The 24,672-nt window shown below is 37.4% G+C and overlaps 1 protein-coding gene across 1 annotated transcript in view; it reads left to right on the top strand.

The window, feature by feature from the left end:
* Window positions 1–16,998: 16,998 nt before the first annotated feature.
* Window positions 16,999–24,672, top strand: part of LOC150097116 (uncharacterized) — a 29,393-nt gene continuing 21,719 nt past the window's right edge. The window contains exons 1-5 of the mRNA XM_090407585.1: window positions 16,999–17,190; window positions 20,315–20,467; window positions 20,582–20,791; window positions 23,106–23,212; window positions 23,613–23,700. Coding sequence (XP_090263711.1) covers window positions 16,999–17,190; window positions 20,315–20,467; window positions 20,582–20,791; window positions 23,106–23,212; window positions 23,613–23,700 — 750 coding nt within the window. The remainder of the gene's footprint in view (window positions 17,191–20,314; window positions 20,468–20,581; window positions 20,792–23,105; window positions 23,213–23,612; window positions 23,701–24,672) is intronic.

Genomic DNA, 24,672 nt, shown 5'->3' with positions numbered 1-24,672 from the left:
TCTGCTTTTTTAACTGAATTTATATGGAATAAGAAATTAGTCAAAATGAAAAAGTAGCTGAATGCAAGACTTAAAATTAGTTTGAACTAAAGAATTAAAGCAAAAAAAAAAACGCACTCAGAATGAGTTACTGCTAACAGCAGTATCTTAAAAACAAGGATGTTAAGAAAGAACGAAGGTATCATTATTACGTGACACCAGGGAGGGCACCTACTCTACAGCTCTCTGTCTCCACCAGTACAACTAACACCAATGCCCATCTACCACCCACCACCACCACCACTTTCACAGACAATCACAAACATCCATACCCACAGCAGGATTCGAACCTGCAGCCTTTTGGCTGGAGAACGGATACGCTAACCACTCGGCCAACCAGGCTGGCAATGTATGGTATAGTATGAAGGTCAGCATTAAAAAGACAATGAAAATAGGCAGAAACATTGAAAATATCAACTGCATTGTGAATGGAGAACATAGAACAAGTAAAACATTTCAGCTACTTAGGGATGATTTTTAGTGAAGATGGTAAGTTAAATAGACAACAGAATCAACAAAGCTGGTATGGTAGGAAGTCAACTGAATAAATTTATATGGAATAAGAGAGAAATTAGTCAAAACACTAAATTAGCTGTATACAAGACAGTATTTAAACCAATTTTAACTTTTGGATCTGAGAACTGGGTTAGAAGTAAAACACTTGACCAAAGACTAGAGACCGCAGATATGAGAGTCTTGAGAAAGATTAGGGGCATGAACAGATGGCCTCAATGGCAATATCATATTAAAAACAAGAATATTAGGAAAGAACTTGATATTGTCAGCATCCAGGAATGCATTAACAGAGCTAATCTCTGGTGGTATGGTCACTTAAACAGAATGGGAGAGGAAAGATTAGTAAAGCAAGTGTTCTCTGCGAGGTTGGCAGGAAAAAGACACAGGAAGACCAAGATATAGGTGGATTGATACAGTAAAAAGTGCCTTAGAAGACAGAAATATAAGACCTGATAATATTGGAGTCTTGACATTTAACAGAACTGATTTGGAGGAAATTTGTAGATAGGAAATTAGTAATGATGTAAATTTTTCATGTAGTACTATCATATCCTGTACAGCCCTTGAGGGTATATATCACGAATTTGATGATGATGGTGACTTTTATGACCTAATTAGTTTTCCTGAAAATCATCCTTAAGTGATTTCTTGTAAATCAAACCATAATTATCCACTAAATACAGTTTGAACTACAGTAATCATTAAATTATTACTCAATAAAAATAGTTGGTTTGCTACTGAATATGGCAGTACTGAGTTAAGAAAGGGAGGGCTATGATAACAAATGATTCAATGTATAGGCTATGTAGAAATGGATGTGAGTTTTCGGATGTGTGGAGTGCATTTCATAGCAGAAAAGACTTGCATAAGAGGGATGGCTTGTGTTTGAAAGAGCTTGATATCATGAGCCTGGAAAAATTACTTGTTAGAATGAAACCTGATGCAGAGAGTTAGGGAAACTAGATCATTTGAGGAACGGTATGATATGTGTGTGTGTGTAAGCTCAGGTAGCTATGGTATGCAAATATGATAATGATATGATCTGGTATGTATCTGGCAAACAGGTTGAAATGTACACTTTGGGTTCAGACCATTTGAGTGTATCTGGAGGGGGGGGGGGGAAGAGATTGTCGAACAACCAGTTTGGCCAAGCAGACTGTAGATCTAAGTATAAGAAGAAGCCAGGTGGTAATTTGTTATGTCTGTACACAAATGCTGGGAGCATCTGGAACAAAAGGGCAGAGTTTGTTGCATTGGTGAATGTTTTGGCATAAGATTAGTAAAACTTGATTATCGTCAGAAGTAGGAACTGAAATTTAATGTAAAGAGTATAATGTTTACTATTAATGCTCATTCCCAGCTAGAAGGAGGGGGATAAGATTCCCAGGCTCAGTGTTAGCTTTCGATACCTTTGCTAATGATATCACATGATTTGAGTCCATTTAGAGTAGAAACTTATGAAAACAGTAATAGTTATAATGTCCCATTTGGTCTGAAGTCGAGTGGAACGTGATGAAATATATGGTGGGTGTTACTACAGATCTGGTGGTTCAGCTACTTTGGAAGGAGAAATGCATCGCTAAATTAACTTCATGGATACTGAGAGAATAATCAGTATGAGTGACTTAAATTATCCAAACACTGATTGGGTAGAAATAAGAATCAAGGAGAATTTATTGAGTTGTTGTGAGACAACTTTCTCAAGCATCATGTGAAAGAAGGAACTCTGTAATCAGTGTTAGACTTGATCATAGTGGCAGAAGGAATCTCAGTTAAAAAATGTGCCAGCTTTGTCACCAGTTGGTGACAGTGATCATGCTATTCTATCCTGGGAAGTAACCAACTATATGGATGCTCAAATTAGGACAAGTGACATGCTAAACTATAAAGCAGGAAAGCATGACCAGCTCAGGAGAATACTATTTTTGGTCCTATAGGAAAGACATTGTCATCATTAGTGCATGAGAATCTTTGAAAAAGCTTAAATGAGGCAATAAGTGAATACATCCATAGTTCTAAGAATAAACAAACAAGCAGTCCTATTAATTTTTTCTGGAAATTTGAAGGTCACCTCTCATTGTTTACTCTAGTACAGGGGTTTGCAACCAGCCGCCCAAATGTGCATTTTTGGCAGCCCATAAAAGGTTGACCATATTTACATTCCACAAGGCCTGTATATTGATTTATTTAAGTAATACATTTTATAATATGAATAAATTAAAAACAATTTTATACCTATACTTTGTGATATCGCCGTGAAACTTAGCGCGAGTCAACCATGTGAGTCATCATGAGTAGGGATAACAAAGGCGACTTCATCCGACGACAACCGAGATTTTGGCGCACTTTTGCAATCGCGTTCTCTGGTCCATATTTTATTATAATTCAAGAACATCAATTATTATTTTCAGAGGATATATATTTGTTAAAAATAATTTCAAAAATAGGTTCAAGAAAACGTAAAATTGCAGATGAAGGAAGAAGGTTTAATGATGAATGCAACAGCAAAAACTTAGAAGTTTTTGCTGTTATGAAAGAATATAATATCAGATGTCATTACTAGAATGTTGTACTTTATCTTGTAATCTCATAATTTAAATATTTCTGTGTTTTTTAACATTGATATAATAAAAATTGATAACTTGCGTATTTTTTTCACTCACTATTTTCTCTTAATTAAACGCTTGCAGCCCGATTATTAAAAATAAAAGTTGAATGTGGCCTGTGAGTTTGAAAAGGTTGCCGACCTCTGCTCAAGTATGTTGTTATCTTTTACCAAATGAAGAAGAAACATTGAAATAAAAATACTACCCTTCCTGCTTCTCAGAGAGGCCTGCATAGTTTGGGTGCCATACGTGTGGAAAGGATTGTTTTTGTCGTACAGGCTAATTTATTTTTAATGGTATTAATAAGAACACAGACTGATAAGAAAATAATTATTAACTTTTTTATAATACCAGATATAATATCAGCAATAAGTTAATGAATAGTTATTATTTTCTTATCAGTGTGCTAATTTGCATGGTAACTGAACAGGTTACCCTTCTTAAAGAGGTGCTGAGGCACCAATTTAATACCAAACTGTCAAAATTAAAAACAAGTTTCACTCGGCCAAAGCCCAGCGCATTTACAAGCAAGTGAGTTTAACAATACTATGTGAACAGATTAATGCTACTCGCATGGAGTTGTCTAAAATAAATTCAACGATCATCGCTCTACATGACAAACTGTGTGATATTTTAAACACGGAGCTGTAGGATATCCTTGACAGCATCTCCGACACAACAGCTAAAAACAATTCGTCAAAGTTAAAAATTGCACCAGAAAAATTTTTTGAAATTCTCCAACATAGTGCTATGAAACGACTGCAATTACAACAAGATTGTGTCGCGGTAAATTTATCATCAGTTGCCTTAACCAATGAAACTACTAGCGCATTAAGTCAAGGACACAATTTTGCCATTACTTCCAGGGAAGTTCCAAAAGCCAAAATAATGGCTCCCATTGAACAGGGAATATATGAACTGCTGCCAGCAACAGCCAGTCACATTCATTTATATGCAGCCGATATCCTAATCCATTCCAAACCTCAAATTACTGTGTAGCTCTTTTAAATCATTGCTTTAAAAGAGCTACACAGTAATAACCACATTTTTATAACTAAAGCAGACAAAGAATGCAACTGTAGTGATGAATTCAACAGAATATGGAAGAAAATGGACACACTTCTACAAAATCAGTCAACATTACCAAATTGTAATTTGGGATCCCAACCAACTCGCAAAAGAATAAAGTGGGCAAATTATTGATAAAAGTCGCTTCCTGGCCTAAAGAAACAGTTAACAAACTCAAGCCTTTCATTGTTAAATATATGGGGGAGATATTTGCACCAACAATCACACGATCATCCATCTCAACGGTACAATACAATATCCTGAAAACACTAACCCACATAGTTAGAGTGATTTGTTCCAATGACAGTGCTCTCACTGCTGAACTCACGTCACGCCTTCTTAGCCAATGGCTATAATCCCCATAGGATAGAAAAAAATACTAAATGCTCCCTGGAAATCCCCCCCCCCCCCCCCCACCATTGTCTACCACAGAAGACTACAGCAAAATAGTCACCATTCCATACATTCAAGGCACATCTGAAAATATATCTAGAGTGCTTAATAAACATTAGCTACACACCGTATTTAAACCCTATGTAATATGTAAAATTGGCAACTCAATCCGTTCACCCAAGGACAGAATCTCCTCTTTATCATATCCAGGAGTCTGTGAAGTGCCCTGTTTAAGGAAGAGCTATGGACATTTGCCTCAGTGAACATAAAATATACATCCATCACTGTTGTTATGGCAAGTCAGGTCTAGGTCTAGCAGAGCATGCCTTAGATACCCTTGCACATAGGATCAATTGGAAAAAAACAAAAGTGCTACACATAAGTCAGAGAGATTGTTTCTGGAATCAACAGGAGCCTTGAAACATACTCCAAACCTTAACAAGTGTGGCTGTATAAATAAATTTACCAAAAATTTGGGAGACCATCCTCTTAAGACCTAATTAATACCTGCTTTCTTTTTTTTTTCCAACATGGATGGTACCTAATTAGAACTTTAGTCTTGTCGTCCGTTGTAATTGTTTAAACTAGTCCTATTGTTATAGCAGATTGTTGCTTTGTATAATGTGACAAACTGTTTTTGCTCTGAAGATGCTGGATAATAATATTAGCAATAAATTAATAAATAGTTATTTTCTTATAAGTCTCTTTTCTCATTAATACCATTAAAAATAAATTAACATGAAAGAGTACCATGTTCAGTCTCCAGGGCAAGGATCCTGGATTATTTAATTCTTAGTCCACCTGCAATGTTAATATGCATTAGGTATACAACTTTTCATTGCTGGTCATCTTTTAAAAAAGAAAAAGTATATTGTGCTAGGCTAGCCAGCAACACCACCACAGCTTATTTTGACTCCTTTAAATATTTTTTGATGAGTGGTTACCATATATTATTTGGAATTTAAGAAAGTAAATTTAGTTCTTAAGAGCAAAAAAAAACTTGCAGAGCTTTGGGATCACTGTTTATTTTAAACTATCAAACAGAAAATTAACTATGCTTTTTTTTTCTTTCTTTTTTTTTTTTGATCACCAAGATAGAGATGTTTCCCATGAATTCTCAACTATCTGTCATAAAATAAAAAGTGTAGTCTTAAAATTTGGCCTAAACCCGATTATAATTTTAATGAAATTATAATTCTCATGTTCACTTTTATCATAATTTTTATAAAGTGGTATCACAACTCATTCATCTGGGATTTGTTATTTTGAAAATAGACCTGATTTATGCTAGTTGAGCATTGGCTTTTATACTTCCACATTTAAACACATTTCAGGTTTCTGATCACTTTTCTTCTCCTAGCACTGAAGTATTATTGAGATTATTACATTTGTCCTTTATAATGATATTTTGTATAGTTTGAAGTTTTCTTAGTAGTCTTCTAAAATTATGCCACTTTCCTGATATTTATGTTCTATATTCAATTCAAAAATCCTAAATGTCTAAAAGCAGCCTTTTTAGACACTTTCCCACATTTGTATATATTTTCTAAGAACACATGCTCAGTTTCTTTTTGGGATAAGAATCAAAGCTGCATAACTGAGAGGAGACCTCCACATAGCCTTGAAAGGAATGTGGAGAACAGACCAGGGCTTCTGAATCTAATGTCCAATCCTCACCTTCTCGTGGTGCACCCTGTTAGGTATATACCTGGATATTGAACGAACAAGAATGGGCTGGCAGTTTGGGATTTAGCCAACCAAATTGTATACTTATTGGCTTAAATCACAAAATGATAGTACGGCATGACACAATTTCATGCCAGCTGGTGTGTTTCCTAGTTACTTAAAATGATGATAACGAGTTAACTCAGGTAAAATATTATTTATTAGTAGAATTTTCGCCTGAGTATCACAGGCATCTTCAGTACATGTAAAGAGGCTAATTAAACAATAACCGACAATTCCAAAGGGCACCACTTAAGTAGCTAATGTAAGATAAAAAAGGTCATTGGAATTGATACAGTAAAAACTGCCTTAAAAGACAGAACTATAAGTTCTGATAATATTGGAATCTTGACAGATAATATAATTGTCTGCGAATTTAGTGCTCCTGTAAAGTTGGTGATTTTTGTCTATTTTTATTGTGTTTTCCCTTAGAAAATTAGTGTTTTTTGAACAATACTAGTATAGATTTTAGTGTTTTATAGTGTACTTAGTATTTTATCATATATTTTTATTAAGATATTTGAATATTTAGTATACGTTTAAAATGGCACCAAAAAAGGGCAAGAAAGGTAATGCTAAAAAAAAAAAAAACACGCCAGACGAGAACAAGGTTAGCCCTGCCAACGAGGTTATTGTGCACATGGAGGAGGTTAACGAAAATGGATTAACCGCCAAAATAGCAAAGTTGAAGCAGATCATCATAGAGACAACGCGGGAATTGCAAATAAGTTGAGAGACGTTTAAATGAGCACAAGGAGAGAAAGAAAAATGAACAGGAAAATAAGAATCAACAAAGCAAGGAAACAGGTAAGTCAGGAAATAACGAAAATCAGATAAGTGACGTTAGTAAAAAGAAAAGTTATTTGGTATGGTAACTATAATAAAACATGCTATAGATGAGAGAGTTATAACATCGAGTTTTCCTGGAGCGAAAATTAACAATATAAATCAAGTAATTCAAAAACAGAAAAGAAAAGTAAACGAAATCGTAGTTGTGGTAGGTACGAACGATTTAACTGCCGATAAGTTCAGTATGAGAGAGGATATGAAAGGATTGCTGGAAGAGGCGAGAGTGAAGAGTGAGAAAGTGAAAATCGTTAGTATTTTACTTTGCTATCATAAAAATGAATTTAAAAGAAGGGCTATGATGGCAAACGATTCAATGCGTAGGCCGTGTAGAAGAAATGGATGCGAGTTTTTGGATGTGTGGAGTGAGTTTGAGGGAAGATTAGATTTATATAAAAGGGATGGCCTACACCTGAATGCGTTTGGTATCAGGAATCTGAAAAAATTAATAACTGGTATGAGACCTTAACAGAGAGCGTCAAGGAAACTAAATTCTAAAGGGAGGATTGGTGTGAATGTAAGGGCGACAACGGTATATATAATTGTTAATGATGTCAATGGGCTTTGTCATGAAAAGGTTGACGAGGCGAGAACGATTTCAGGTTTGTGTTCTTCCGGTTCGGACCTATCATGTGTGTAAGGCATTAGAGAAGAATAGAGATCTGCAAGTTTTTCAACTGTCAGGCAGACTGCAGACAAGAGTATACAAAAGAACATGCAGGTAGATTATTATGTCTGTACGCGAACGCTAGGAGTATCAGAAACAAAGTGGAGTTTATTGCCTTAGTCAATATGTTGTGACCTCAGATTGTAGGAATTAGTGAGACCTGGTTATCAGAATCAGACCTACTAACTGGTATCGAGTGTTATGGGTACAGTATTTTTAGGAAGGATAGAGGAGGGGGGGGTGCTGCTAATGATAGTGGATGACAAATCCAGTTAGAGTTGACACCTATGAATGTAATAATATTACTAACAATATTTCATGTGGCAGTGAGTTCGAAGCCATCTGGTGTGAGGTGGAATTTAACAAGAAATTACATAGTGGGGGTGTTGTTACAGACCTGATGGATCGGTTGCTGGTGATGAAGAAATGCATCACCAAATAAAAAAGATGAGTGCGAAAAGAGTAATAATGGGAAGCTTTAATTATCGAAATATTGATTGGGTAGCAGTAGAATCTCATGAGAAAAATGAAAATGTATTTAGTGAGCTGTTGCCGGACAACTTCCTCAAGCAGCATGTGACAGAAGGAACTTGAGGTCAAAGAGTTAGATTTGATTATAGTGTTAGAGGGCTTTTCAGTTAAAGATGCAACTATTCTGCCTCCAGTTGGTGACTGATCATGTGGTACTCGCTTGAAGTGACTGAGTTTATGACTGTTCCATTCAGAAAAGGTTACATGCTGAACTACAAAGCAGGAAATTATAACCAACTGATGAGTATATTGAGTTAAGTGGAATGGGATAAGTTGCTGAATGGAAAGAAGATCGACAGTGCATGGGAAGCATTTAAACAATACTTAAATGATGCGATATCAGAATGTCTCGAAGAATACAGTAGGAGTCAAATGGATGTGTAATCTTATTAAGGAAGAGATTCGTAATAAAATGATGATGTACAAGGTATTTCATTTGCATAAGAATGATGTCCGTTATGAACATTATAAAGAGCAAGCTGGAATATTCACAACTTGTACGGAAAGCAAAGTCTGATTATGAAAAGAAACTGGATCTACGTGCTAAAGACAACCCACAAGAATTCTATCGATATGCTGCAAGTAAGAAAATGAATGAATATGAAAGAAGTTGTAAATCCAGATGACGTGAGAGTTTACAGATGCAGAAGAGGTTGTTCAGTTACTGAGTGCCCATTTCGTTAAAAGCTATCAGCCGGGTGAATGCACCACTGATCTCACTGTTACCCCTTCACTAGATGAAGAAACGTATGTGTGTGAGGCCGAGGTATTAGAACTGTTGCACAAACTGAATAAGAATTCAGCAATAGGGACTGATGGAATATCAGCATGTATGCTAAAAGAGTGTTCAGCTGAACTGGCCATTCCTTTGACCAGGATGTTTAATATGAGTCTCAGAACGGAAGATTCTGCAGGAATGTATGGTAAATCCATTGCACAAGGGTTGTGCAACGACCAATGTATCCAAGTATCGACCAATTAGTATCTCAGGAGCGGTGGTGATGATTTATAAAAAATTGGTTAGGGCCTGCATTTGGAAATGGGTTGACAGTGAATCTCTACTTTGCAATGAACAACATAGGTTCACTAAGGGAAAGTCATGCTTTAGCAATTTGCTCACATTCTATAACAAGGTTACCATTGAACTAGACAACAGGGAATGGATACACCATGATAGTTTTGGATTTTTCTTAGGCTTTTGACAGAATACAGCATGGCAGACTGCTTCATAAATTGGAGAAAATAGGTTTCGGCTATGAAATATTAGCAAGGCTGACTGATAGATATCAAAATGTGGTATACGGGGGATCTGAGTCTGCAAGGTTTAAGGTAACAAGTGGTGTACTTCAAGATCAGTGCTTGGTCCACTGTTATTCAATCTGTACATTAATGATATTGGGAAGGATTAGACAAGCGACGTAGTGTTATTTGCTGATGATGCAAAGATAGGTAGGGTAATCAGCAATGTTGCTGATATGCAGTCTTTGCAGAATCATTTGAATAGGCTGGAATTGTGGACATGGGAAAATGGGTGTCAGTAAATGTAAAGTCATTCACTTCGGCATAATTAGATATCCAGTGTCGTGTTATATTGGTGGGATTAGGCTTGAAGAAACTGATGAGGCTAGGGATCTTGGAGTGTTAGTAGATAGGAAGTTGAAGTTCAGTGGCCATGTGACATTATCAAATTGCCATGCTGAAACGAACGTTCACATGTAAAGATAAGGATGTTATTTTGCCTCTTTACAAGGCCTTGATAAGACGTCACTTCGACTATTGTGCGCAAGTCTGGTCTCCGTTGTGATTCTGATATATTGGAGAGAGTACAAGGGAGAGTGTTAAGAATGATATCAGGATTGTGGAATACTGATTATGAAGACATTGATAATTTGTAGACTGCAGACACTAGAAAACAGAAGAAAGAGGTGATATGATTGAGACTTACTTCTGAATAGGTCATACAGGATTTCAATATATGGAGGGTGGGGAAAGGATGAGAGGGCTTCCTTGGAAGTTGAGAATGAAGGCTGCCAAGGTGTAATGGCTAGATTTTTCTCTCAGAGGGTGGTGCATGATTGGAATGGATTGCCATTGGATGTTGTGAGTGCAAGCAGTGTGAATGAATTCAAGAATAAGTATGATAGTTGGTGGTGTGTGTGTAGTATGTGGTCTCCCTCGATGACTCTCTGAAGGTCTCTCTTAATAATAATAATGGAATAATTTGATGGGAAATTGTTGATTGGAAGTTAGTAATGGTGTAAATTTTTCATGTAGTACTATTATAATTATCATGCACACCCCCTGATGCTGTTTTTGTAACTCTGTGGACTGTCTCTTTAAGTGCCTCTGTTCAGGATGGAGTTTTAGTTTTCTATCCTTCAGCTAACACATTTATCTTAAGGTGAGTCAGGCAACATTTTCTTCATATTTTGTTGTGTGGTTTCTAAGGTATTTCATATTCATATTTTCAAACTCTCACATTTTCTCCAATAATTATATATACAACTTTGCAACTGAGAATTGTTTCACTTTGTTCATTTAAAAATTTAATACACTTTTCTTTTCAGTGTCCATGTATTTTATCTTTTTAAAAACTAAATAAGTGATCACTTCATATTTCAAGGCCTTTAAAATTCTTGTCTCCTGGGCTGATCCAAAGATATGATTAACAACGATAATGTAATCGGTGAGAGACTTCTGCAATGTGTCTCCACATGAATTTATGCACATTTTAGTTTATCAGTATGGTATTAATACTGACTAATTCATGTCTGAGCAGAAATCTAGTGGCTTTTGATTCTTACTGTAGTAAACATCAATATCACAAAATTTGAAAAGTCTCTGTTAGTTCTCCTAAAAAATTTATATTTTAAAGGACTTTTGTCATGACAAAACTATTCCTATGGTCCCTATAATTTTGCTATAGTGAGAGTTTGCTGTATTACATTTATCTTATCATTTGTTTAATGATACCTTAAGTATAAGCTAAAAGCATCAATAGAGTTGAGTCCTTAGGAATGAATAAATTACATTACTAACTTTCCCATTTAGAAATGTGCTCATATTACATGACACTGAATCCCTTGTAATAAGTTAATATGCTTTTTTAATGTTTAATTCTATTGCTTCCTTTTCTTTGATCTCAGAGATCAAAGAAAAGGATCACGGAATGATCTCCTGATCATGCCATGAATAAATCTTGGCATTATCAGGAGAGTATTTCTGTAATTTCTCTTATCTCCACCATAGTTTGTTATATTAGGCAATTATTTTCAATCTTGCCCTTCCATTTGTATAAAAGATTATGAATTGGAAGCATCTGAGAGAAATGTGTTTTTTGATGACCTGAGAATTATCATTAGTGAGAAGACTGTTCCAAACAATGGAAGTATAAGGAATGAAAGCAGGAGATGAGAAGATGGTTCATGTTCTTACATTATTATAGGAAAGTGCAGGGATGCTAGTGAGCAGTTTGCAGGGCCGACTCTTAAATCAGGAAAACAAAAGTGGCAAAGTTTTAATTACAAATTAGAACTTGTGATTAAAATCTCGACACTATTGTGTTTGTTCCCGATTTAATGTTTAGACATATATATTTATAAATATATGACTACAACCCAATAATTGGTTGTTTTTTTTAAATTTTATTAGTGATGGTAGTATTTATTTTATCTTAATATTTATGTACGCTTTCATTTGGTGATATTTAGCTACGAATAAAATTAAAATGCAGATGTAATATTTTGTATATTTATGATATGAATGATTGTCATTTTTGAATGATATAGCATATAAAAATATATGCAGAGAACTGCATCTACATTTTAATTATGGGCATAAAATTAATATTAGTATCATTTAATTACCTTACAATATTAATATGAATAAAATAGATTAGGTGACCATGATTTACACTTGAAGTTCAGATTTAATGTCTAAATTTCCTTTTAAAAGTTTGATTCATTTTTTTTCTTTATTATTATTTTCTTTAAGACATGCATTTGCATGGGGAGGCAAGTTTTTTGGGGCGGAAAAGTTGGCATAAACTATACGAAAAATAAAGGAGAAGGGGCGGCAAAATATGCTACTGCACGGGGTGACAAAATTCCTAGGGGCAGTTTGGTAGGTGTCCATGGAAATAACTATATATTTAAAAAAAATAATGCAGCAGTAGAGCATCTGTGGAAAAGTGACTGGAGGGAGTTGAGGGTGAGGGGAGTTACTAATTAAGCAAAGTGCTTGCTTCTAAATGCGATCAACTATTCTGTGGTAGACCCTCAAAATGATTGATTTAGAGGTCCACCCCAAATGTAAGAATAGTATTCTAAACTCAGACAGATTTAAGGCTTTGGAAAATGTCAGGAGTTAGCAGGAGAAAATTACTGTTTTGAATGAAAAACAATACCAAGCTTTTTGTAGTTTTAAAGAGACTATGGCTCTGATGTACTTATGCCAGAATAGGTTAGATGTCAGTTAACCCAAGGAGAAAAAAAATTTACCCTGACTGGCAAGCAGAATATTGTCAAAAGTGAGGAAGAGTGTGTCATGGTCCTTATTCCTGCAAATAAGGCAGGACCGTGTTTTGGTGGCATTAAAGTTCACCAAATTTTCCTAACCCAACTTTTGAATGGCAAGAATATCAATGTTTCAGGTATTGGTTAAAAATCTTGAAGATTACCTGAGCATTACAAGGTTTTGAAAATGAGAAAGAGGAGTAGCGAGTACTGTTATTTCAGCTGTCTAGACATATATTTTAGTGAAGATGTCAAGTTAAATCTGGAAATAGACAACAGAATAATCAAAGCTAGTATGGTGGAGAGCCAGTTGTATAAATTTATATGGAATAAGAGAGAAATTAGCCAAAACACTAAACTAGCAATATACAAGACAGTGTTCAAACCAGTTTTCACTTATAGATCTGAGAGTTGGGTTAGAAATAAAGCACTAAATCACAGATTAAAAACCATAGATATGAGAATTCTTAGAAAAATGGAAATTGATGTGTACTGTCATCAGCAAAGCTATAAATAGGATTTGATGTCAGAGAAAGGGAGGGGGGGGATCATTAATATAAAGGAGAAAGAGTGCAGACAATTGTACCAAGCTCTGGCAGGACATGAGCATTAAATCATCCACCATTATTTTCAGCGCACAATTCGAGAGAAAGATGGTAAGAATGCTACAATGCCAAACTTGATCAAATGCCTTATAGATATCAAGAGTTTCTACAACTCTTCCATGGTCTGCATCTAAAGGTAAATGGGGATTGACTACAATATCTGCTGTGGAATGAGAATGGCAGAATCCACGTTGGTGATCACTAAGTACTGTATTTGCCGGCGTATAAGACGCACTTTTTTTTCTTTGAAAATAGTTCTGAAAAACAGGGTGCGTCTTATACGCCGATACTCAGTTTTTTTATTACTTTCATTTCTGGAAATTTTCTCTGTTCCGAGTTACGCGATTTCTTTCTTGCTTCCTTGCGGTGTGAGAGAATATTCCAGTTACGTAGAATTCAGTGGATGCGAATGTCGTTGTGAACGGTGATTAATTTCTGCGTTTAAATTTTCTCTAAATTTCTTGGCAAATTATGGCTGAAAAACGTCTGCAGTGCTACAATATTGCATACAAGCTACGTGTGATTGTGTATGCTAAAGAACATGTAAACCGGGCTGCAGAGAGGCATTTCGGACCACCCCAAACTGAGAAAATGATAACAACTTGGCGGAATCAGGAAGAGGATCTGAAAAAAGCAACTCACAGTAAACATAACCTACGAAGTGGAACTGCAAAATGGCTGGAACTTGAGGCAGAACTGAATACTTGGATTTTAGACCACAGAAAAGTGGGACTTTCAGTGTCTGTGAAAATGATTATTCATCAAGCGATAGCCACTAACAGAGGGATCGCCAACTTTACTGGATCAACATCACGGTGCTCAATATTCATGAAGAGAACAGCTATGTATGCGGACTAAAACAAAAATATAACAAAAGATGCCAGCTGAATATGAAGAAAAAATTATTGAATTTCATCGATTCGTCACTAACGCAAGGAAAGGAGAAAACTTTGAACTTGGCCAAATAGGAAATATGGACGCGGTTCCGCTGACTTTTGATGTGCCCTCAAACAAAACTGTAGATTCCTAGGTACAAAAGGTGTTACTATTAAAACTTTGGGGCACGAAAAAACTCACTACACGGTTGTTTTATCCTGCTGTGCTGGTGGGACAAAATTGCCACCACTGTTGATTTTTAAAAGGAAGACACTACCCAAAGAAAAACTGCTTAAAGGGGTGTTTGTACATGTTCACACAAAAGGCTGGATAGGTAGAGAGGAATGAAGTTATGGGCAGTAAAATTTGGTCTAGCGCCCTGTTGAAGAAGCCTGCCCTGCTAGTATGAGATAAGTTTTGTTCTCACAGAACAGAAGATGTTAAAAATAAACTCAAGGAATTGAAAACTCAGTTACCTGTAATACCAGGAGGTCTAACTAGTTAGCTTCAACCTTTGGATGTCTCTGTATTAATAAACCATTTAAGAGATTTATGAAGACGTGGAACAGCTAGATGCAGTCTTCAGATATTGAGGTTACGTCATCAGGAAGAAGGAAGAGGCCTAGTATTTCGCAAGTTTGTCAGTGAGTCAAAGCTTCATGGGATACTGTGAAAACTGAGACAGTGTTTAAATCATTTAAGAAGTGTGGAATTAGTGGGTGGGGGGGGGGGGGGGTGGGGGGGGGGGGGGGTGGGGGGGGGGGGGGGTGGGGGGGGGGGGGGGTGGGGGGGGGGGGGGGTGGGGGGGGGGGGGGGTGGGGGGGGGGGGGGGTGGGGGGGGGGGGGGGTGGGGGGGGGGGGGGGTGGGGGGGGGGGGGGGTGGGGGGGGGGGGGGGTGGGGGGGGGGGGGGGTGGGGGGGGGGGGGGGTGGGGGGGGGGGGGGGTGGGGGGGGGGGGGGGTGGGGGGGGGGGGGGGTGGGGGGGGGGGGGGGTGGGGGGGGGGGGGGGTGGGGGGGGGGGGGGGTGGGGGGGGGGGGGGGTGGGGGGGGGGGGGGGTGGGGGGGGGGGGGGGTGGGGGGGGGGGGGGGTGGGGGGGGGGGGGGGTGGGGGGGGGGGGGGGTGGGGGGGGGGGGGGGTGGGGGGGGGGGGGGGTGGGGGGGGGGGGGGGTGGGGGGGGGGGGGGGTGGGGGGGGGGGGGGGTGGGGGGGGGGGGGGGTATTTCCTAGTTTTAGTTGTTGTTTTTTTCAAAAACTCATTAATGATTAGGACATTTAAGCAGGGAAATTCACAGTATTGCTCCCCTATAAACACTCAACTTGGAAATGCTTATCTGCTATGCAACTATTTACTCTTCCACGAGTTGATTCTTTTTTCGTTACTTTTACAGAAATCAGTCGTCTTATTTCACCTGGACCAAGCGACCCCTGTCCTTGGAGATGTTCTGCCATACGGAAGCTCATCGAGGACATCTACACGGGCGACCTCCGTAGAGAATCCCAAATAGCAATTTTGTTCTCGTCACAAACAGGTACAAAATTCCGATAAGCCTAACAGCATTGAGCTGAAGAAAATTAAGTAAGAATATTTGATTCACTAATTTAACTCTACTTAGGATTAAAACTATCAGAGTCTTAAAGGATATTGCTTAACTGCAAACGCGTAATTTCTGAGTTACTAATATTTTAATTTTCTTCATCTGAAACTTTTCTCCCGAAATCTTCGCATCACTGTTAACTGAAATCTCACTGACGACTAATGGTGACCTGCTCCTTACCGCATCCCTACCGATTTCCAAAGGTCAGTTAGAGCTAGAAGACTTAATTGATAGTAGACTCTTCCTTCGAGGTGAAAAAAAAAGATGGTATTTCTTTTCATTTTAAACAAATGTCCAGACAAAGTTGTTCAATTTGCATTTTATGAGAAAACTATCGTAATTTTCTTTCTTTACATTTCTCTTTCTTTTTTTCGTTTTTCTTTTTTCTCAAAAGTTGTTTGAAATAGTTTCAGCATTTTTCAGCAGAGACTGTACAGAACGAAATACTTTTGGTGGAGTTTTTCTTAATTTTTGATTAATGGAATGCAAATCGCAAAACCTACTTCTGTTAGGATGTTCGTTTTCTGGAAACATGAATTCTAACAACAAAATTCTCCATACGTTCTTAAAATGAAGTCGTATTCTGTTAAGATCATGTTTGCAGAAATCATTTTAATTACCAAAATTAATCAAATTATATCTTGAATGTTCTAATGGCATGTATTCAATTCGGCAAGAAGGCAACAGGAAACCACCTTGCGTCATTATCTCCCTAGTAATCAGCTGCAAACCTCTCAATGAGAGGAAGCCACAGGATTAGGATTAGGATGAATTCAATTCCTCTGCAGCCTTTGGAACGATGTTATTATCTGTTCTTTCCAAATTTGGCTTTAGCGGATTGGACAGAGCAAAGCGTCACTAATACGGACATTTTTCCGAAATGTAAAGAAGGGCACGAAACATCTGTTTCATTAGATTTAAGACTACGATTGAGAACTTTATTATGCTTGTGTTTCGACATTATCCTGCTGAGATGAATTATGCAAATCTTTTTCTGCTCTTTGCAGACCAACTCACTATGACGTGCACTTCAAAAGAAATCTTCAAACTTGGAGCTACGGCATTGATCTACGAAGCAAACGAAGGTTTGGACTTCATCACCAAATTGTACCATCCTCTCGTCCAGACGCGCTCGTTGATGACTTACAGCAAACTTCTGATGATATACCTGGTTGAGGCACAGGAAGACGCTGAAGCCCTTCTTCAAAAGGTAATCCTGTTCTTCAATGACTTTGCTATAATAAGAGACGTACTTGATGAATTTCTGTTGTGAGTACACAAATACTTAATAAGAGACGAAGTGCTCGATGTGTTTTCAAATTCGCCTATGTCATTCAGATAATTTCGAATTCTATTTTAATTAGAACTATATTCTCAAGATAATCCTGAAAAATGCGATAAACAGAATTGTGACATTATTATTATTATTTTTAATAGTAGTAGTAGTACTACTAGTATATTCAAAGAGTTGATACACTGTCAAAAAATATATCATTCAAAAAATCATTTGACTGTTGATGCCGCACAAATCAGCTTCTGCCCAAGAATCTATGAATATCTGTCAGGTAGCGTCGTAAGTTATGGACCATCCCGAATAGTGCCGTGTTTATAGATCATTCCTGGTCAATTCGTTCATGTTTGATTGGTGTAAATAGTTGGATTGCTTCTTTGAAATTGCACCAAGTGCATCGATAACTATTCTGATGAATTTGGTGTGTTTAAGCCACAGCCTGCCAACTTCTATTGCAGATCTCGATATTTAGTGATTTCTTTGTTATCAATGTTGTTATCACTGGGTACTGCAATATCGATAATGTAAACTTGTCGATATTCGATAATTGTGATGTCAGGTCTATTGTGTTCCAAATGCCGACAGTTTGTATTCTAAAGTCGAAGAGAATTTTTGCTGTTTTTGTTTTTCAATACAGTCTCAATTTTATGTTGCCCTCAGTTATCAGAAGTAGGAAAGCCATATTTTTCGCTCACATGCCAATGCATTATTTTGGCCATTTGATCGCAATGATCTGACCTGTTCTTTTGCGGATAGAATCAATCCTATTTCGTAATTAATATACCCATATTGTAGCCATTGCCGTGTCTTGTTCACGTCAGTTTTTTCCTCAGTCTCCCAAAGAAAATCCCATGCAAGAGTTTATTTTTCCAGCTCACATATCGGTTATTTGCCGTTCCTTTTTTAATCGGATATATTTCCTAAATATTTTAGAAAGACTTCTTGCGAAATGGCTTTAATTTGCTCAATGTTATTGTGGGTGTAATTTTTCAGACTAGTTTTTCTTCTTCACAATTTATCTCACTTGAAGAAGACCCCGTCCACCTATTTTTCTTTGTAGATACAGCCAGTCAACATACTTCACCGATGTAATGCCTCATGCATTGTCATTAATTTGAGACTTTTTCTTTCCTATTTTCCAATTAGGTTCGCCTGGTTGGCCGAGTGGTTACTGTATCTGCTCTCCAGCCAAACAGGCTGCGGTTCCGAATCCCGCCGCTGGCATGGATGTTTCTAATTGTCTGTGAAAATACTAGTGGTCGTAGTGGGCAGTAGATGGCGTTGGTGTAGATGATAGGTGCGGTTCGTTGTAATTGGTGGAGATGGAGAATCGTAGAGTTGGTGCCCTCCCTCGATGAGTATATGGACTCCCTTGAGGTATCACGTAATAATAATAATAATAATAATAATAATAATAATAATAATAATAATAATACAAAGTTTGTTGACGAGAATTAAAAATCGTTATATTTTTATAGGAATTAGAAATACCTTCTCAAGTATTCTCCCTTTGTTTAATGTGTTGTACGATTCCCTCTATTGATAGGTAAAATATTTTATTAAACATAATCGGTTTAAGGCATACTATTTCTGCCTATTTGCATTTCCAATATTATATCATTGATCAGTTCCACAATTTGTTGCATGTTTGCTTCCAAGTTGTTTTCAGCCACATTTTAGGGCATCGACATTATCGAATGAACTGTGGAGGCCCTGTGGCTGAAAACAACTGGATCTGAATCCTTTAGCATCTGCAGAACTTTTACAATAGTTTTTCACCTGGTCGCCTGTGAGGGAATCACAGTTATTTTTAACAACAGATAGGATTTTTCAAACCGCAAGACAACAACCTGGTCAGACAAGTCCTGCCATTGATAGACCGCATCCTACAAAGATCAACCTCTTTGCCTCTTTAAATATCATGGCTTAGCCTCATCGTATGCATTTCGGAAGTAGCTTTCCTAATCTGTAAACCTGCATCCAAAAATGGTAATGCATCTGTTGATGAGCAAAACTCATTGCACAAATTCATTTTGCTTCAATTTAAGAATCTGCATCTGTAGATTAAACGGTGCAGGTCATCAACTAATTTCAAATTTTAAACACCTAAACGCTTATATAAATAGTACTGAATACATTTACTGTAAACATTTCGCCACTCTGCATTGCAACTGGAAACTTTTCATCCGCGGACAAAAGAGGAAGGACATAAACTGGGACAAAACATGAAAATCTCTGCAAAGGAATTTTAAATATTTCAGAATGTTCACCGTTTCTTGAATGATGTTGCCCAAAGCATCCACTGCAGATCGACAAACATAAGATCTGTGTTTGGAGCCTTTAATCAGAGAGTCATTTTACTCTCGGTGATGAAATTCATGGTAGAAGATTCGATGAGATTCTTATCTACTCGAATTCCAATGAGACGAAATCTTTACCTCGAATGAGGAGTCCCCATATGTCAGTTGGTTTCGACGGAGCTCTTTGGTAGAAAAGACCTGGATTCGAATTCCGTCTATGTTGGGATTAACCTTTATGAAGGATTTTTACTTAAGGATGATATTTCGGTCTCGTACGGTGGTGGAGGATGTTTGTTTCTCTAGAAAGCAGGTTTTCCTCCATCAAAACAATTAAAACTGGCAAAAGGATTCCTTGGACTCACATAATCTACAGGCATAGAATACGAAAGAAAGGGAAGTGGTCAGCGCCACCACCATGTTGTCTTTCCAATGCATATTATGAATCTTAGGTACAGATCCATGATAGTCAATCTGCTGGATGACTAATATCAAATTGAAATTCGAGAAAAAGCAAATAGCAGGAGCTCAGTTTCGCATTTGTTGCATTAACACATTTAAATCTAGCCAGTGGAATTGGTTGTGAAATTTGCAAGCAAGGCTATTTTAGTGGCTTGGAAATATATTTTTGCATGTGTTTATTCGTAAACAGGAGGTTATTGATTGGAAGATATTTCACAATTTCCTAGTTTCTATGAAAACAACAAATAGGTAAAGAGACTTATTGTTTGCTGTCTCTCCTGCAGGTGCCGCTGTATGCAAAGTTCCTCCTGAGATGGTTTGTTTTTGTAGATGGTAAAATGAACGCATCCAAACTATCATATGGCTTTTCGAGTACTCTCAGGGGACTCTACTATGGCGCTTTTATCGGCAATCCCTTCATGAACACTGATCAACATGTAAGTATCTACAAGATTCGAAACAAAAAAACTATTTATTTCAGCAATGAATAAATTTTGACTTGGATTCCTAGCAAACAAATTCTTAGTTTGATTTTGTTTATTGTATAAAAGGCAATTGAGAATACAACTGGAGGAACTCAAGAGAATCAGAACACGTCCGTCTATGAGATAATCACCTACCGAAGGCCAGTTTTTCCTTCCAATTCAAGAGACAGTCAAAGAGAATCATACAAGTTAAGCTATTTTCGTCCACTGAGGTCATCGTTGTTTTACTCGTGCAGAAACCTGAGATACGCCAAAATGAACATCGTCGGCTTTGAAGTAAGTCAATAATTATTACAAAATAATTCTAATGCTACTTAAAATTTATTTTCCTAAGTGTAATCAGCCCCCTTCAAAATATTATGACAACACCCCTCATTTCACAGTCGAAATTTCACCACGCCAAATATCACTCCTATCACGGTGAAAGCCAGTAAACATATTCTTAAGGTGTGCGATGTGCAGAGATTTGATTTTGTTTATCTTTATAGGCAATGGACTTGATCTAACGAACTTCGAAAATGTAGAATTATATTCAAAGTACCTGTTGAATGGTCATCCAGAAAACTTCCATTACTGTAGGTACTTCTCGAGTGTTGCAGTCAGGAATTTTCAAGAACTGCGGGAAATGCAACCCAGTATCCTTCTGCTGTTGAAGCGCCTTAGCTACAGGAGCCTTGCTTACTTCCTTTGAGAAGTAAAAAGCATAGGACACTGCGCAAGATGACACGCAAAATCGTGAAGAGTGGCAATTATTTGCCGGCCTGGTTGGCCGAGTAGTCAGCTTATCCCTCTCCAACCCACAGGCGGGCTCGAAACATTAATGTTTGTGATTCTCTTTAGGTGGGAGATGAATTTCATCTTCCGGTGTGAGAACACTCCCCGCTTATTTCAGGTTTAAAGTCGCATGAAAAACGTTCTAGGGTTGGTCTCTACAGCAGGGTTTCTGGAGTAGGTAAAAATAACTAAATAAAATTAACAGGAATAGGGGAAAATATCTTTAGCTCACCCAGGGTACGAATGTACTACAGGCATCATCATCATCAGCCAATGTCGATCCATTGTTGGATGAAGGCCTTTCCAAATCACTCCAAAATTCTTTGTCCATGACTCTCCTTTCCCCTGTAATTCCTGCAAATCTAATGATATCTTCAATCCACCGTGATTTAGGTCGGCGTCGTGGTCGTTTTTCCTCGCGTGGAATCCAGTCCAATACTTCTTTTGTCCATCGTAGATCTTGTCTTCCGGCAATATGCTCAACCTATTGCCACTTCAGATGTTTCCTATGATGTCAGACACTTTAGTTTGATTTCTTACCCACGTATTCCTTTTGTGATCCAATCTTGTGATACCAAGCATACTTCTTTCCATACTAAATTGTGTTGTTCTTAATTTTTGAATTTCCATTTCATTCAGTGTCTAGATGTGTCACAGCTATATGTCAGTACATGAAGAATACATTGGTTAAAAACATTTCTCTTCAGCCATAGTGGTAGTTGGCATTTTATTAATGTAATTTTCCAAATGCTATGCACCCAAGCATCGTGCGCCTTTTAATTTCATCCTTTATGTTTTGTTCCTTCCTTTGATATCTACTGTCCTAAGTATATGTAATGATCTACTGACTTAATTTCCTCATTATTGGTTTTTATTATTTCTGGTTGGACACAGTTATTGCACATAACTTGGTCTTCTTTAGGTTTATCTTTAGGCGAGCTGTTTCGCTAGCAATTCGGAGTTCTTGGATATGAGTCTGTAATTCATGCGCAGTTGAACTAAAGATAACCATATCATCTGAAAAGCGTAAATGGCTTAAATATCATCCATTTATCTTCAGACCTTTCCTTTCCCAAGCAAGAAGTTTGAATATTTCTTTTAGGCACTCTGTGAATAATTTCGGAGATATTGTGTCACCCTCCCTTATACTTCTGTGTGTTTCCACAGTAGAGATTTCTCCATTGAAATTAATTGCTGCTGTGGCATGGGTGTATGCTGATTTGATGGTCTTTACATATACGGCTTTTCCAGTTGTTGGTTCCGCAATGCTTTAAGTATTGCACAAGTTTTTGCTGAACCCTTCTCATAATCAATAAAACCAAGACTTGATGGCTGTAGAGGGATGAAGGGATGGTAAGCCAACTGCATTAAATTGCGTGAAACCCCAAATCAGAGAACACAAACTCATTACAGCTATGCAAAGGAATAATACGCTACTTTCGACCATTTCAGCTTGATCACAATCATGTAGCATGGCGGTGGAGGAACAGTTTGGGTCATGTGATCATTGCATCCTTTAGTCTAAATGATGTCGAAGAAAGAGAAAGCATGATAGCTCTCATCGATATCTTTGCTTGTTGGGTATCTAAGGAATTTGCTGAATTGAGGTGTCCATGACAGACACGTGCGTCTCATTTCATCAAATTCCACTTTAGTTATTCCAGTAACTCACAGAACAATTAGAATAGCAAGGCTGTTCTGAAAGAGCGTGAAAGTTGAACGCATTCGTAGACTGGTATTTCTAAGAAATTAGTCGCTTGGTATTTAGCGGTATTTTTCATAATAATTCACTTACTTTTATCATTTTTTTTTTAAGTTGGCTATGCTTTACGAAAGATCAATAAATAGCAAAGGAGAGAAGATACTGGAACGCGGAACTTGTGCAATTTTACTTCGGTTGTTCGCCGACTTTTTTAAATTCAGGTAAGATTATCGATTCATGGAATTTTTCTCTTCTGATATTGTACTACCGATGATTTTATTATTTATCTTATTTGTGATCTTTAAAGGCAATTAGTCTTGCACTTACAACTGTTTAATTCAGCCGAAGCAGAGATTTGAATATATAAATAAATATATATATATATATTTAACAATCTGGAACACATGTTGTTTCGAGATCCACTAAAATTGGATTTTTTCTGTATCCAAAATATCCATCATTTCTGTTTAGGACTGAATGACCTTACAGAAACTACCGAGTGGAAATAACGATGAGGGGTTGACACTCTTAGAACTAATTTACTACTTGACTGTTTTCTGTTTGTACTTTTAATACATTCTTGTTTTTATGATACCAACATTGATAATAACGCTTTTCCAGATATAACATCATTTCCCCAACTGATGGAGAGTACGGAACTCTACGAGGAACCAACTTTACTGGGATGTTGGGAATGATTTTTCGACAGGTACGTTGTGTTCTAATTTCACAAACTTGAAAACAAAAATCAGGTTTTCTCTGCTCTGATTTTATTCAAAATTACGTTTACAGGAAGCTGATATCCTCCTCCCGGGATTATTTTTGAGCTACGACAGTAGCTTAGCAACCGCAATCAGTTTTCCGATGTCTGTTGGTCGGTCGGTTTTCCTGACCAGGGCGCCACGAGAAGTGTTAAAGCCCTCCGCACTGATCTCACCATTTCCTTTTATGGTGAGTTGTCTTTCGCTTTCTTGATTTCATTTTCAGATGTTTTTCTTCTCTGTTTCACTGCATTAACAAAAACGATTCACAATTTATGAAATTATTTGCTAAAACATTTTTTACTTCTTTCTTTTGTATCCAATCGACATAATAGGCAACCACATGAAGAATGTTTCCCCAGGTGTTGGAGGTTAATAAACTTCACCCGCTAAATGATGTTTCTGAATATCCACCAAGAAATGGTTATTAGCCCATAAAATGTGCAGTTTGCAGAAGTTTTTTACCCCTTTTTTAAAACCAAAGCTACGTGCATTTTAGCCAGTTTTCACAGGAACAGAATGTTTCAATGTTTCAATGTTCCATTGTTTTTCATTTCTGAAGTTGATTAATAGATTAGACCATTTTGTGTGAACAATGAGCCAAAATTATCAACCTAAGAAGTCGTCCAGTTCATATTTCCTGTGTAGAAAGTGCATGCCAGAGAAAAAGAATACCGCCACAGTCACGACCATCCAAAATCAAAATAAAAGAAATCCTCTAATACATTTTATGCCCAAATGAGAGCAGACAGAGTTCTTTTTTGAAGAACCGCTGAAACCAGTCTCCACTATAAGATGTCATAGAGTAGCTGACTCGCAGATATTGATACATTCAAGGCTTTTAAATGAGGCAATACAGTATCCAACTTCCCCCGTCTATTGATCCTGATCTCTGTTAGATATGCATATTATTGATTGTC

This window comes from Typopeltis vanoorti, chromosome 17, assembly GCF_054136105.1.
Source record: "Typopeltis vanoorti isolate ZY-2024b chromosome 17, IOZ_Tvanoo_1.0, whole genome shotgun sequence".
NCBI classification, from domain to species: Eukaryota; Metazoa; Arthropoda; class Arachnida; order Uropygi; family Thelyphonidae; genus Typopeltis; species Typopeltis vanoorti.
The sequence above is the reverse complement of the archived record's forward strand: the minus strand, read 5'-3'. Positions and strand labels throughout refer to the sequence as shown.